This window comes from Saccopteryx leptura, chromosome 2, assembly GCF_036850995.1.
Source record: "Saccopteryx leptura isolate mSacLep1 chromosome 2, mSacLep1_pri_phased_curated, whole genome shotgun sequence".
NCBI lineage: Eukaryota > Metazoa > Chordata > Mammalia > Chiroptera > Emballonuridae > Saccopteryx > Saccopteryx leptura.
The window spans coordinates 366,283,931-366,299,276 of NC_089504.1; the positions used below are offsets into that span (position 1 = coordinate 366,283,931).

The window sequence follows — 15,346 nt, forward strand, 5'->3', positions numbered from 1 at the left end:
ACACGGCTATGGTTGGTGTTGAATAAATAATAACCAGGCTCACAGCTGTTACTCCTTTTCTGATCATTTAACACGAGCTTTCCAAACTACATAACCAACAGTGGGATTCAGCCGGTTCTCACCAGTTCGGCAGAACTGATACCTAATTTTTTGTTGAGTTTGGCAAACCAGTGGTTAAAATGGCACTTGTCATCAGGGTTCTCTCTAGGGTGGGCACCTGGGCAGCCCCCCAATGTGGAAATCACACACTGACATTCCTTACTCTTTTTTAATGTTCATCTAAGCAATAATGTTCGTTCTGCCCATAGGTGAAAAAAATTTGATGGAACTATGCTTGTAATATTTATTTATTCATCTCATAAAACTCACTATACCTTTAATGAAATACTACATTTTAATTTCCCTGTGTTTGTTACTGCAATAAACAATCATGTAACGTAATAAGTGCCAAACAACCAGGGGTGACAAGCTGTCACTGGAAATACCTTGAATAACAGTTTTATTGTTTTCTGTCAGGTATTATTTAATATTTTAAAACTCTTATAACATGATCTAGTTTTGTGTACCTCTTTCACTGTTCTTACTTAAGTATATATTAAAAGCATGAAATAGTAAATTACCTTTCGGTATATCTGTTCTCCTACTTAAAAGGGTCATTAGGACAGAGAAGCAGTTGAATGATCTGAATCCCAGCCCTAAGTGTAACAAGTCTCAGGATAGGAGGAAGCTGAGTCTGGCTACACGGATGAAGTCAGTTTAGTTGAAAACAGTGACTTTGCTACACTTCGCACTGTAACGCTGCCTTTGCTTGGAGGAGGGAGAGAGGGTGCCGTAGAGAATATATTGGAGGTAAGCAATGAGATAATATGGGCAATTCAAAATAAGAGAGGTGGGGGGCCAGACAGGAGAGGGAACACCCCTGTCTGACAGCCACGTACAGCGACAGGCTGACAGCACTGCGCCTCCCAGTGCTGACAACGCTCATGCAGCACCCATGCCCGGGGCACCTGGCTCGGGGGTGACTGTTTTTTTAACCTCTTCTCAAAGAGTATGAACTGTGTTCTTCTTCATCTTGGAATGGAGACCCCCAAAAGACAAGGAACCTGGTGCAGTCTCAACACACATACCACCCGTCTCCTGACCACAGCCTCTTGCTTTCCTCCTCTGTCTTCACACCCTCAGCTCTTCCCAGCGCAAGGGTCCCCACAGTCTCCACCTTCCTAAGCCCGGTGGGCTGGGGGGGGGGGGGGACTGTGAGCATGCGGCACAGTGAAGAGAGCCCTTGATGAGAACAGGCCGTCCAGCATGGTGCTGCCACAACTGCTCATGACCCTGGACAACACAGTTCTAATCCACCTACAATTACTGAGTGCCTGCTACAGACACGAGGACCTGCTTGTACAGAAAACATGGAAGTGTGTCTGATCCTCAAAACTCACAGCTCCTTGCAGAAGGACAATGCCCTAGTCACACACTCCCAATTCCAGGCCTGGATCTTGGCAGTGGGGAGACCCAGTGCGTGCAGGTGGAGCCGTGTCTCTGGAACGGAGACCCCTCCTCCTCAGGGTCTCAGCTTCTTCATCTGCCAAAGGGGAGGGCTGGACTAGAAGATAACTTCAAGGAGCCTCCCGACACCACACTACAACCCCCTTCGCCTGGTCCCTTCAGATGCAGCCAAGGCGGGGACAGAGCATGTGGCCCTGCTGACGGGGTCTCCTCCGAAGAATGCACAGGAAGTCAGGGTGCAGCGTGTACTCCACACCCAGATTTAAGTCAGACCTCACCCCACCCTGGCAGAACAAGGAAAAGAGGAGGCCCGGCCCTTTAACTGACCTTGTCCCCTCTCTGTGCAGCTGGGGAGCTGTGAGCACTTCTGCACAGCCAGTGCCAGCAGTCAACAGATTTGGCACCAACTGCACCACAAAGATGCACAGATCTCTGCTGTAGTTTATCCTGTCACGTGAGAGCTCTTCACACAGCCTGGAAGCTCAGAGTCCCTGATCCAGCAGCGGTGTCTGGGCCCAGCTCACCACATGGGAACTGAGCTGGAGCAGCCCCAACCTGCAGGTCCTCGACCCACGGCTCGATGCAAGAACCTCAGCTCCACAGGGAATAAAACCTGACCCGTGGGCAAGACACTGCTCTCCCCACGAGGCCATCACAAAGACTAGGTGCGAACCCAGTGACTGCAGCAGTGAGCGGCGGATGAGGAAACTGTGATTGGTGCATTTCTTTGTACCACCACATTTATCACTGAAGCAAGCTGATTCCAACCTACGTGCATGGCTACCTGGAGGAAGCGAGCCTCAGGCTTCTGACCCAGCTGCAGCCACACACCCCTGGACAGACAGCCTGATGTCACTCTAAGCCCCCTCACGCACGGCTTTCTTACTGCAGCCCAGGGACCTCAAAGCACTGTCAGGCCACCACACCCTCACTGGCAACCCCTCATCAGGCTCAGAGAAAGAAAAACAAATAATTTATATTAGACTTTGAAGAGCAGTCTGTGCACTGTCCTCCCCTCCAGGAAGCCCCAGAGAAAGGCTACCTGAGGAGGGACAAAGAGCAGGTGCAGACAGAGCAGGCTGGAACTCGGCCCAGGAATCATGCCTCAGAACACCCTTCTCCTCTGCTCCAAGCCAAGGGTGCTCCCATGTGGCTGGAGCTGGGCCACACCTGGGGCTGCACAAGGTCCTTCAAAGCCTCGGTGGCTTTCAAGGAGTGTCTGCTCTCCTCCACCTGCGCCGTCCTATTCATGTACCTTAGCCTCCCACAAGCCGGGGAAGTAACATCACCCTTATCAGAAGTAGACACAAAACCGATTTTGCCAACGTGAAAACAGACTCCTCAAGGGGCACAGACACTCCACCCTCTCCCTCTCCCTGTGGGCCTCTTACAGGGTGCTGCCCTTCCCTTGGAGGGGCTGGTCTCCACAAGATGACTTGAGCCAGAGCGGCCAGGGCCCCACGATGCCCGTCTCCATGGGACATGACTGGGGCTAACCCACCCCTCCACCACCCGAATCAGCACGGGGCTGGTCCTTTCAGGTCCTTTCCTACAGTGACATTCCATGACTGACACACTCTGACAACACAGAGGGAGGGACATGTGACGCCAGGGGGGACTGTGCCATCAGGGACAGGCTTTCGTGGCCCAGCCTCCTCCTTCGCCCTTCCATGCACTGCCACCTTTCTTACTTCCGGTGCCACATCGATCACATGCCTGGAAGCAGCATCCAGCAGCACTACAAGACGCCCACAATGAGAACTGAGGCAAGAACTAGAGTGTAACTATATAACTACATATATAAATGTGTGACGAGGAGGCAGCTACCCCCTCTGGTCACATGGAAGTCACACTTCTCCCAGGAAGGCGGCCGGTCCTTCAGACCTGCCCAGCCCACCTCGGCCGTGCCACCTCTCGGCAGGGTCTGCTAGCCCCACTCTAGTCCCAGAACACTGCTGCAGCGCCCTCTGCTCACACCCTGTGTTAGCTGAAAAACTGCCCCCAAAGATGCCCATTTCCAATCCCCAGAGCCCGGGAACGTGACCTTTGTTGGCAAAGGGACTGTGACGATGAGATTAAGGTAAAGCTCTTGAGCTGGGGAGGTTCTCCCGGCTCATCTGGTGGGCCCTACACGTCACCACCCGTGTCCTTACAGGAGAGAGGCAGAGGGAGGGTGGACACAGCAGAGAAGGGGAGGCCACGGCGGGAGCAAGAGGCGGCAGTGACGTGAGGACGGGCTCCACGCCAGGGACGCAGGCGGCCCCCACAGTCCAAAGAGGCGAGGACACCGACGTTCACCTGGAGCCTCCAGAGGGGACCAGCCGGTCGGCACCTTGACCTCAGCCTAGCCCAGCGAGACTGGTTCTGGAGTCCTGACCTCCAGAACCATAAAAGAACAAATCTGCATTGCTTTAAGCCTCCAAAGTCATGGCAAATTGTTATGGCAGCCACAGGAAACGTATCTACCTACTGCACTGTGTATTATCAGTACTCCACTCCTTCAAATGAACCCACTTTGAAGTCCACTTATGACACACTTCACAAACTCAACAGATGTTTGAGAATGAATGACTCATCAATGTGCATGTCCGTGTGCATGTGGGCTGGACAGGGACAGGTCAGTACATGGTATAACATGAAGGACACCCTCTTCCTTGATATACCCTCACTTGTTTACCACGGTCTTTGAGACTCCACAGTGGAGTCATTCCCTAGGTTTAGAGAGCTTCCCATCATAGAGAACACCCCCTCCCTGCCCTGCCAAAGAAAAGAGTCTTCTGGAAAAGTGTTCTGTGGAGTGAAGGGAGGGCAGGAGACAGAGACACTAACACAGGAAGCTGCCTTCTCTCCATGAACACCTTCGGGGCACCAGCTCATCGGGCCCTCCTATTGCCTGTTTCCCAGGAGAGTCCAAAGTAGAAGACAGGGCCCAGCAGGAAGACTGGGTGCACTGAGATCTTGAGTGTGAGGAGCCTGAGAATTAAGGGGACAGGGACCTTGCCCCTGGCTTTGTGTGGCCAAAACATGAGTATGTGAGCAATGCATGTACACACAGCAGTACTAGTTCCTTGGCTTTGTTTTCTAACCCAAATGTTTTCTGATGTTAACTTACATAAAATGACTCTTTTTCAACAGTTCTTTCCCTGCCGCCACTTAACTAGTTTCCTAACCAATTATTTAAAGCTGTTTACTTTTCTAATACCCAAAGTCATTTCTCTCTCTGCAGGGAGGAAGACACCCAGCCCATGATCACAAACACTCCCTCTATGAGCCACAGTCACAGCTGCCAGAGAAAGCCACTCACTGCTCTGAAGATCTCCAACAAGGGCACCAACCAAGCCCATCCTCTGCTGCCTGGTGCAGAGCAAGGGCCACAGAAATCCTTCCCCCAGCCCCCCAGAACTGCTGCTCCAACCGTCCCATCACCTCTTTCCATCACGAGAAGTGTTGTGCATACACAAAGGACTGGACAGGTAGTACCCAAGTGGACAAGAGGACATAAAACCATTGTCAGACTGCTCTGTTGATTAAATATGGATGTCAGAAGTCTCCCCACTCACAGCTGCAGGCACACTGAGGAAGACAGAGAGAAGAGCATCGGTATCTCTTCATGGTTCATGGATACTGAACAGAGGCAAGCAGGTAATGACCCTTTTGCTGCCCCTGACACACCACTTGTATAACTGAGAAGAAAGGTAAACACACTGGGCAGTCCTAGTGAGACAAAGAGGTACTCACCAAGCAACCCCACGTTGCCAAGTCCTCTCAATGTGGTCTGAAAGCCACAGAAGGTGGATTCTCTGAGACTTCCAGTCAAGATGGTGGCACTGGTAAACACAGTACTCATATCTTCCCTCAACCATATTAAAGTTACAACTAAACTATAGGATAACCATCATTCAGAACCACCTGAAATCCAGCTGAATGGAAGTCCTACAATTAGGGGTTTAAAGAAGCCACCCAGAGACTGGGAGGGGTGGTCCCACACCCATGTGTGGTGGTTTAAAATTGGAAGGGATATCTCAGCTGCAGAGGGTCACCCTCGCCTAGGAGTGAGGGGTCCCAGCCCCACAGCAGGCCTCCTGGCCCAGGGTTCAAGAGCCATGAAGAGAAGTCTCCATAACTTCTGGCTGTAAAAACCAACAGGCTGAGAGACAGAGAGCTAGGGGAGTCCCAGGCAGCTCCTCTTAAAGGACCCATGCACGGACTTACTTCAACTCGCTTCCTCTGAACTTCAGTGCTGGGGCAGCAGCTTCAGAGTAACTGAATCGTCTGCTTTCTGCTGGACAGAAGTGGTGCCAGAGGCCACTCTTCCTTTTCTGAGACTCTCAACCCCACACAAAGAGCTGCAGGCAGGCACCACATCTGAATTTCCATCAACCTGGCTCAACGGTTCACCTCTACCAGGTGACTCCCTAAGGTCCCACCCATCCAATCTGCAGGCCCACCCAAGCCATTTTCAGCGGCTTTTCCATACAAAGGGTGTGTCTTGACTCGTGCTTTGGACTTTCCTAAAAGTCTCTCAATCAAGCAGCAGTCAGCCTTGGTGTACCCGTGCCCACTGCTGAGGGGCCCGGGCCTGACACTAGCAGCAGCTGGTCTTGGTCCACAGCTTGGCCTCTCCTGGGCACCTCTAAGTTCCAGACAAGAGCAGCCATCTGCACATCACTCTGCAGCCTGCGCTGACTTCCCCAGACAGGGCACAGGCGGCGGCTGACCTTGTACCTACTGGGAGGTCCCAGAGCCAGTGCACATGGCGAGCAGCCTCACACCACACTGGATTACAACCCTAACCCTCCACAAGCAACACTCCAGTGGCGGACTCGGTGCTCCAAAGTCCCACTGGAGCAAGGCCTGCTCCTAGGGTCCACTCCTGCACACCAGCTTCTCCACTGCAGTCGCAGCCAGTCCTTGTGGCCAACTGGCCTGAGGGCTCAGTAACTCCCAGTGATGTCAACAGTGATCAAGGCTCAACCACAACAGGACAGCACACACAGCCCACACGGGGGAGTGCCCGGGGAGCCCAGCTGGGTGACCGGAAGTCTGTCACTGGGCCCTCCAGGGCAGCACCTCCACTGGACCACTCTGCCAGGTCTGGGAGATGCAGCAGCTCCACCCAATGCACAGAAACAAACACAGGGAAGCAGCCAAATGGAGGAGACAAAGAAACACGTCCTAAATGAAAGAACAGAAGATATTCCCCAGACAGTGTGCAAACTAACAAAGACAGAGTTCAAAACACTGGTTATAGGGATGCTCAAGAAACCTAATGAGTACATCAAAAAAGAAATAATTATCTTTAAAAATAACACAGAAACCATAAAAAAGAATCAGTCAGAAATGAAGGCGACACTAATTGAAATAAAGAAAAATTCACAGGGAATCAACAGTAGAGTAGATGAAGCTGAGAATCAAATCAGTGATTTGGAATATAAGGAAGCAAAAAAACACCCAATCAAAACAGCAAAGAGAAAAAATAATTCAGAATAGTGACGACAGTGTAAGAAGCCCCCGGACAACCTCAGGAGCCAACACGCTCATCATGGGGTACTGGGAGAAGAAGAGAGCGAGCAAGAAACTTCAAAATCACTTGAAAAAATGACAGGAAACTTTCCTAACCTGGTGAGGGAAATAAACGTACAAGTCCAAGAAGTACAGTACAAGATGAACCCATAGAGGCCCACACCAAGACACAGCATAACTAAAATGCAAAAGTTTAAAGACAGAATCTTAAAAGCATCAAGAAAAGCAGTTAATCACCTACAAGGAAGCTCCCATAAGACTGTCAGCAGATTTCCCAACAGAAACTTCGCAGGCCACAGGGGAGGGGCACGAAATATTCAAAGTGATGAAAAGCAAGGACCTACAACCAAGATCACTCTACCCAGCAAAGCTGTCATTTAGAATCAAAGGGCAGATAAAGAGTTTCCCAGACAGGAAATAGCTCAAGTTCATCACCACCGAACCAGTATTCCATGAAATGTTAAAGGATCTTTCTCAAATAGAAAAAATAAAGATAAAACATATGAACTGTAAAATGGCAATAAATACATATCTATCAACAAATAAATCTAAAAATAAACAGAACAGAAAGAGATTAAACAGACAGAACATTCTGACAGGTGCCAAACTGGGGGGGGGGGGGGGGTGAAGGGATCAGAAGCACAAATTGGCAGTTTGAGAACAGTCGTGGGGATGGGGGTCAAGTGCAGCTCGGGGAAAACAATACTAGTCTAATAACCGTGTGCGGTGTCACCCGGGTACAAGATTTATCAGGATGGTCACTTAGAAAATTATATAATGTCTAATTATTGGGTTGTACGCTGAAACTAACATAATATTGTATGTCAACTATAATTACAAAAATTAAAAATGGTAAGAAAAAAAAGGAAGAGAGCAGATTCTCAGGGGAAGGGCCTTTCAAAAACATTTACAACAGACTCCAGCACCAGAGTCTAGGACGACGGCAGACCGAATGACTCACCACCTACCAGCCAACAGGTGCGAGCTTCCCCCACACCTGGACATGCTCTTCAGTGTCCCGTCTATGCAGGCAGACGCCAGGCCCTGCCACAAGGTGCCCCCCGTCCTGTGGAGGGGGCCTACATGGAAACAAGCATCCTGGGGACAAGGGAGGGACAGAGAAAGGATTATCACGTCTGACCTGGGTCTTCTCTTGGTTCTCGAGCCAAGAGCTGCCCCCCGTGGGCCAGTCTGTGACCCCCTGTGCTGGGTCTCCCCACCCATAAAACAAAGGTCTAGACCGGGGTTATATCTAGAAACCCCTCCACTCCAACCCCCAGAAGTCTGCTCTGTTCTTCATCCAAACAGTCCCATGATTAACCACTGGTGGCTTCCATATGCGGAAAACGTCACCTGGGCCAGCCTGCAGTTGTAAATGACAAGAGAAAGCTACCAGAGGCAGAACGGAGCACTTTTTCCAATAGACATCATGCTCAAATGTCTTAACAAGCCTGAGTCTCCAAGCTCTTCCCCAACTCAGGTTAACAGTAGGGGAGAGAGGGACTTCAAGTTCAGCCTTGGGCATCTGTGTCCTGCTCAAGCCTTTGACTCAACACCAGAAGTAGCTAAATTTGTTGAAAGTCTTGAGATCAACACAAGCTCCGGGACTCTGTCCTACAGGAAGCAAACTGTAATGGAGCCAGAAACCTACCCTGTCTGCACCGATACCCTTGGAAAAGTGTTCAGACCAAGCTCGCGGCCTGACACATGAGCACAGACATCCCAGGGTCAATTCTCTGGCTCAACCTATGGAACTGCCAGACCCACAGATGCCCCCCGCCAAGAAAAGCACATACCCAAGAGCTAAAATTCTTTTTTGGGGGGGATTTTTCCGAAGCTGGAAACAGGGAGGCAGTCAGACAGACTCCCACATGCACCCAACCGGGATCCACCCGGCATGCCCACCAGGGGGCAATGCTCTGCCCATCCTGGGCGTCGCTCTGTCGCGACCAGAGCCACTCTAGCGCCTGAGGCAGAGGCCATGGAGCCATCCCCAGCGCCCGGGCCAACTTTGCTCCAATGGAGCCTTGGCTGTGGGAGAGGAAGAGAGAGACAGAGGAAGGAGAGGGGGAGGGGTGGAGAAGCAGATGGGCGCCTCTCCTGTGTGCCCTGGCCAAGAATCGAACCCGGGACTCCTGCATGCCAGGCCGACGCTCTACCACTGAGCCAACTGGCCAGGACCTTAAAATTGTTTCTTTATTATGATGAGATGTGAACTGAGCTTGAGTCCTTGGCAACACAGCACCTCCAAAGTCAAGGTCACACAGCTCTGGTCTGTCCTGACTCTCAAGGATTCTTGCCTGACCTGTGGTGGCACAGTGGATAAAGTGTCGACCTGGAATGTTGAGGTTGCTGGTTCAAAACCCTGGGCTTTCCCGGTCAAGGAACATATGGGAATTGATGCTTCCTGTTCCTCCCCCACTTCTTTCTCTCTCTCTCTCTCCTCCCTAAGATGAATAAATAAAATCTTTTTTTAAAAAAAAAGGACTCTCAATATAGAGAAGGGAGAGCAGTCTCACACTGTGAAAGGTGGCCCTCAATACCACACACCTGCCATCGAAGTGTGGGTACGATCTTGTCGGTTTCCACACAGGAGAAACCCAAGGTCAGTTTGTTTCAGCAAACACAGTTCAAGAGCATTAGATCCATCACATTTTTTTAAAGGAAGATTTTGAGACATGCTCCAACGTGGGTCAACTCTGAAGACATTACTCTAAGCGAAATCAGCCAGACACAGAAGGACAAATACTGTATGGTGCCACTTATATGAAGAACCTAGAGAAGTCAAAATCATAGAGGCAGAAAGTAGAACAGGGTTGCGGGCTGGGGAGCAGGTGGGGAGCTGGTGATTAACAGGGACAGCATTTCAGATTTGCAAGATGAACAGAGTTCTGCAGACGGTGGGGGTGATGGGTGCACAAAAGTGTGAGTGTATTTAGCCTTTGAACTGTACTCTTAGAAATGGTTAAAATGGTAAGTTTTGTTACATACATTTTACTGTAATTAAAAACAAACAACCCTTGGACCCTCTTTTTCTTCCAGCCGGGAAGAGGAGGAGGACAGGAAAGCAGGAGCCCGGCCCCTCACTGCCCTGGCCTCTGCTGACCTCGGGGCCCGGCTCCCTCCGGACGCGGTGCTCCTCCGGGGACGCCTGCCAGGTGCCCTCTGTGCTGATGACACCAGCACCTGGGCCTCACAGCAGTCCCCACAAGCTCACACCGAAGCGGCAGAACTCAGCCCAACCACGGGCAGATCCAAACAGAAGTAGAGGAGAGAGGCAGCATGGGTTTCTAGATTCTTCCTCTGCTCACTCCTGAAGACCGGGCCCAGCCGACTGACTGCTCAGGCTCCCTGTCTGGAAAGCTGCCTGAGCCCGCCTCACCTCAGCTGGCACTCGGGTCATTTCTTTTCCTTTTTCAGAAAATGACCTCTTTTCCACACCCACCAGTTACAACAAGAAAAAACTTCCCAAAAAAGAAAATGGGATTCCCAAAGGTTAGTCCCGACTCGGAGCCACCTGAAGAGAAAGGCAGCAGTCAGGCCTGGAGGGCCCAGGTCTAGCAGAAGTTGAGAAGAAAGGCCTCTCAAACAGCCTGGGAGGCAGACACAGAGCCAGGGACGGAGGCTCTCCTCCTCCTCTGGGACTCCTGACAGTGTCAGCACCCACTGTGCCCCTCCTGCTCCCAGGGAAGGGGCCCAGACAACTCCCCCCCACCAGGTGGTTCTCTGGAGCTCATTCTCCCTTCTGCTAAGAAACCATTAAGAGCCACATGCCCACATGCATCTAATCCCTCTCCCAGAAGCGCCCAGCTTCTGAATGCAGAAATTCTGCAACAATGCACTTAATAAAGGTGGTTAGTTCAACAAATATTGTCTGGGTCTCTACCATATAAGCCCCAGGCCAGACAATGCAGAAAAATACCAAGGATTATCAGGGGGCCCAAAAACGAAAAAAGGTCACAGTCCAGCTCATGAGATAACATTTAAACAGATAGTCATGTTTTATAAAAGTAACGTAGCATAGCAATTGAAAGTGCTAAGGAAGAACCCGGCCATACAATGCTACAAGTTATCATATGCAGACTAGCCAGGGCCCAGGGGAAGGGAGGCCTGCAGCTGGTCCCTAGATCCCACCGAAACCCCTCCCTTACCAGAAACAGGCCCACCCTGTTCCCTGCCTGGCACTTAGACAGCAGGCTGACCCTACCCCATCACTCCCTCATGCCCAGAATATCTGATGGCTGAGGCTTTCTTTTTTTACAAACAGGGATCCTAACAACTCATATTTTAAGAAAAAATTAAATCACTGACAAGGTCTCACAGGATTTCTAAGCCTTGACACTGCTGATATTTGGAATTCAATGATCCTTTCATGGGTGGGTGCTCCTCTGTGTGTCACAACGTGTTTAGCAGTGTCCCTGGCCTCCACTCAGAGGTGCCAACAGCACCTCTCTATACCCTCCACACTTGTGACAGTCAAAGATGGCTCCAGACAGTGGCAGACGCTGGACGCACAGTGGTCTCCAGCTGAGGAACACAGCTCTAGGTACTCAAAGAGAAAACTTCCAGCATGGCTAGAATTCAGTTCACACACGAGCCTGCCTGAAAAGTTCTCCTGCCCCAGGTCCCAGGACCCTGCTGGCCAAGGGGAGGCAGGAGTCTGGATCTCAGGACAGCTGACCTCCGGGTTGGAGCTCCAGGACTCTGGACTATGCTCATCTGCTGAGCAGCCATGAAGAGCAAGGTCTGATGCAAATCACTGGGGAACAGGAAGGAGACTGCCTGCAAGCCCCCTGGCAACGGCTGCTGATGCTGACCACTGGGCAGCTGGCCTCTCGCCCCCTTCACCCAGCCTCCCTCAGGGGCAGCCCAGACACTTCCCTGCAGCTCTTCCCACACACAAGGGAAACCTACACATCTCAAATGTTGCTTTAACGGTATTTCAAAGCAACTGCCACTCTTTTCTTTTTCACTCACAGAAGTAATGCCCCCTTGCTCCCTGGAGGTGCAGTGCATCGGGACCGCCCACAGTTCCGCCGACCAGCACGGCTGCCTCACAGGGTCCTCCTGAGCTCTGAGGTCCTCGGCCAGACGGCGGCGCGTGGCCCACAGCTCTCGGCGCTGGGCACCCCCCACGCCCTCTCTGCAATCAGGTTTTTACTGAGGTTGCTTCCTCACATTGTCAGCACTGCTCCCCTTCCGCCCAGTAGCACCCAGACCGCAGGGAGGCCACACTGCACGGCATGGTATCAGCACCCACGGCTCAACGGCTCTTGGGGTGCAGCGTGTGCTCTGCATTTGTGCCACACCAAGGCGTCCCATAACCACCTTCCTTTGCTTGTGCAGCTAAGCTGAAGGGAATAATGAACCACACTGGACTCCAGTCAGACTTAAAAAAGATTTCCAGACCAGAATCATTGGGCTTCAAGGAAAAATCCAAGAAACTCTTTCCTGGACGGTTTACTGCCCAGCCCAGCCGGAACATAATCCAGTGACCTCGAGACTCCTTTTCTAACTGTTAGCCTGCGAGGCTGCAGACAGGTCCGCCAGGCACAGAGGGCGGGCAAAGCAAACCCAAGACTCTGAGCAGCCCCGCTCCCAGCTCAGAGCTGCTGCAGGCGAGGCGGCTGGGTCTGCTTCCCCGTCCACTTCCTTCTCAGCGGAGACGGCGTCCAAGTGAAAGCAGTTTCCACCACCCACGGGCACTCTCCTCCAATCCAGTCACCTCAGACTCCTCTGGGTCACAGACGTTTCCGTGGCAAAACCCTCTGTGGCCCATCCACACTGTACAGGTACGCACACAGAAACAATGAGAAGGAAAAAAATTCTTTTGAAGATGGAACCAATGAGGTGACAATCAAGAACTAGGCATCACACCTATTCGTGCCATACCTAAATGTCACACCCATGAACTCATCCCAGAAACAAAATAAAGCATCGCAACACGAAGATTAGGAACCATGTGTGGATATGGACCCACTCATGGCCTCTTCACCCATGAGACATAATAACCACCCTAAAATCCAACTGTCCACATCATCTCGGAGTTCCTTGGGGAGGACAGTTCCCAGCTCCCACTTTCAGAACCTGCTTTCAACCCTGCAGCAAAGAAATCAACTCCGGTGGGATGGCCACCCTGGTTCACAGGGTGCGACTACCTTCCAGGGTAACCCAGTTATAAAATGCTGTCTGAATGAATGCACACACACTCACACACTCAGATGAAACCAGCAAAGGTGCTCAAATCCTCCCCCTTCTGCCCTGTATGAAGCTTGGAATTCACTCACACCTGAGATTAGTGAGGAGACCAATCTGCTTTAGAGAAAATATCAGGACACAAAACGAGTGGAAAGAGAAAAGCCAGAATATTCTACCTGGTTGGTTTTGGGGTTTGCCTCCAGACCAAGAGCAACAAACACTCATCCAGCCCAGGAAGCAAGAAGCAAAACTGACGGGTGGCCAGGCAGGACCTGCACGCCTTGGCTTAGTAGTCGGAAAAACAATGATGACCAGGAGGCCTCCGCAGATCAGTTAGATGAGCAAGACCAACCGCAGCAATGGAACTGAGGGTCAGGCTTGGACACAGCAGGTGGAGGCATGTGTGCTCACCTTCCACATGTCCCGCCAGGGCCAGCCCCCGCCTGCCCCTACAGGTCCACAGCCTGTCCCACTTCTAAGCAGGAGCGCTATGTATGCCCAAGTCCAACCCTGTGGGCCTTGGACAGGAGTGACTCCTCCCTCACGACTTACCCTCACCCACGATCACTAAAGATGCCTCAAACCAAAGGCCTGGGTTTTAAGGGTCATCTCTTAAAACCCACCAGTTGCCACAAGTTCTTCAAAAATTCCAGGCTCTGAAACAGAAGGCCAAGTGAGACACAGATGCTGTGCCCACAGACGATGCAGAGCTGCCACAGAGAAGCGGCCTGGCGAGGGTGGAGGCAGGACCGGGTGCAGGGGGCACTCACCATCTCGTCCAGGGCATAGCGCAGGAGTCCGTGCTCGTAGAGGATGAAGAACCGCCGCTGCCATTTCTGCAGAGGAACAGAGGGGGTGTTCAGGAGGGCTCTGGCCCTGACCTCTGCCTGCTGGGTCCCGGTGTCTGACCAGTCTGTCTGTCTAAGCAATGCCGGTTCCATTTCTGAGGCAGATGGCAGGAAAGAGGGACTTGAGGCGGAAGAATGGTGATTTACTAGCCAGGACTGGGCCAAAGAAGAGGCCCAGAACACCCAGTGTCTTTCCACACAAGTTAATGAGACTTCACGTGATGCCTGGTTTATTTTAATTTGCAAGCCCCTGGGAAGCAGAGGTGTCTTGGTCAACTTTCTGTACTCTTTATGTCCCCAACACAGAGCTTGTCACATATGTGTCAGTATTTATTTGATGAGTTACTGGTATGATATGAATAACCTGAGAATATCAAGCATTGAATTACCACTCTGAAACAATAGAGGCAACTGCTACAAAAAGTTGTTCCAATGATTTATAGGGAAAGGGAACCAGGGAAAAAGACAACCAGGCTCTAGGAGTCACTGAGAACTGAGCTAACAAAACACAAAACTGAGGAGGTACGACACCAGTGGAAACAACTCCGACGCCCAGGGAGTGTGCCACTAGCAGGGTGTCCTCTCTCTCCTCTCCAACCAAAGGCCAGGCAGGGCCCACAGCGGCCACTGGCACCAACAGAGGGGTGGGAAGAACCATGAGGGTGTGTGCCTTCCTCAGGAGGACCCATGACCCATTTTCAACACTTCAAAAGCCCAACATAACTCATACTTTTACTGGCATTAAGGCCACAAGAACTAACTAAAATACCACGTCTCTTTGCTTTGGGCCAGAATTACATCACTTATAATAATGATTTTCCCACTAGAAGCTAGTAATGGCAATTCTGTATGACCTAAATATGAAGGAAGAGGGAGCTGCTCCCTGGTCACGGACACACTGAAACCGTCCTCCCGCCTGGGTGGCAGAAGCAGGACACTCACACACCCTTACAAAGGACCTACAGGGGGCTGGTTCCAGGACGGGTGTTCAGGGGGAAACTCCCCACGAGAAACATTTCCAAGGCTTCTATTTGTAGTCTTTAGAGATAAAACCCATTCTAGAAGAAATCCCAAAGGACCCAAACGCAATGCAAGGTCTGTGGAGCATCAAGACCCCCACCCCATAGTGTAGCATTCAGGCGGGGGGCAGCAGAGACCAAGAGGCAGGTCAGAGGCCCTCTGGGTGAGCAGGGGACAAGGAGCAGAGCTGGGAGTGGAGAGGGGACAGGCAGCCGCACCTGGAAAGAGCTGTGGAAAAGGAAAGACAGCGG

The 15,346-nt window shown here is 51.4% G+C and overlaps 1 protein-coding gene across 9 annotated transcripts in view; it reads right to left on the minus strand.

The window, feature by feature from the left end:
* Positions 1-15,346, minus strand: part of MPRIP (myosin phosphatase Rho interacting protein) — a 172,014-nt gene that overhangs the window by 115,036 nt on the left and 41,632 nt on the right. For all 9 annotated transcript variants that reach the window (XM_066365085.1, XM_066365084.1, XM_066365082.1 and 6 more), the window contains exon 3: positions 13,998-14,063. In XM_066365085.1, the coding sequence (XP_066221182.1) occupies positions 13,998-14,063 (66 nt within the window). The remainder of the gene's footprint in view (positions 1-13,997; positions 14,064-15,346) is intronic.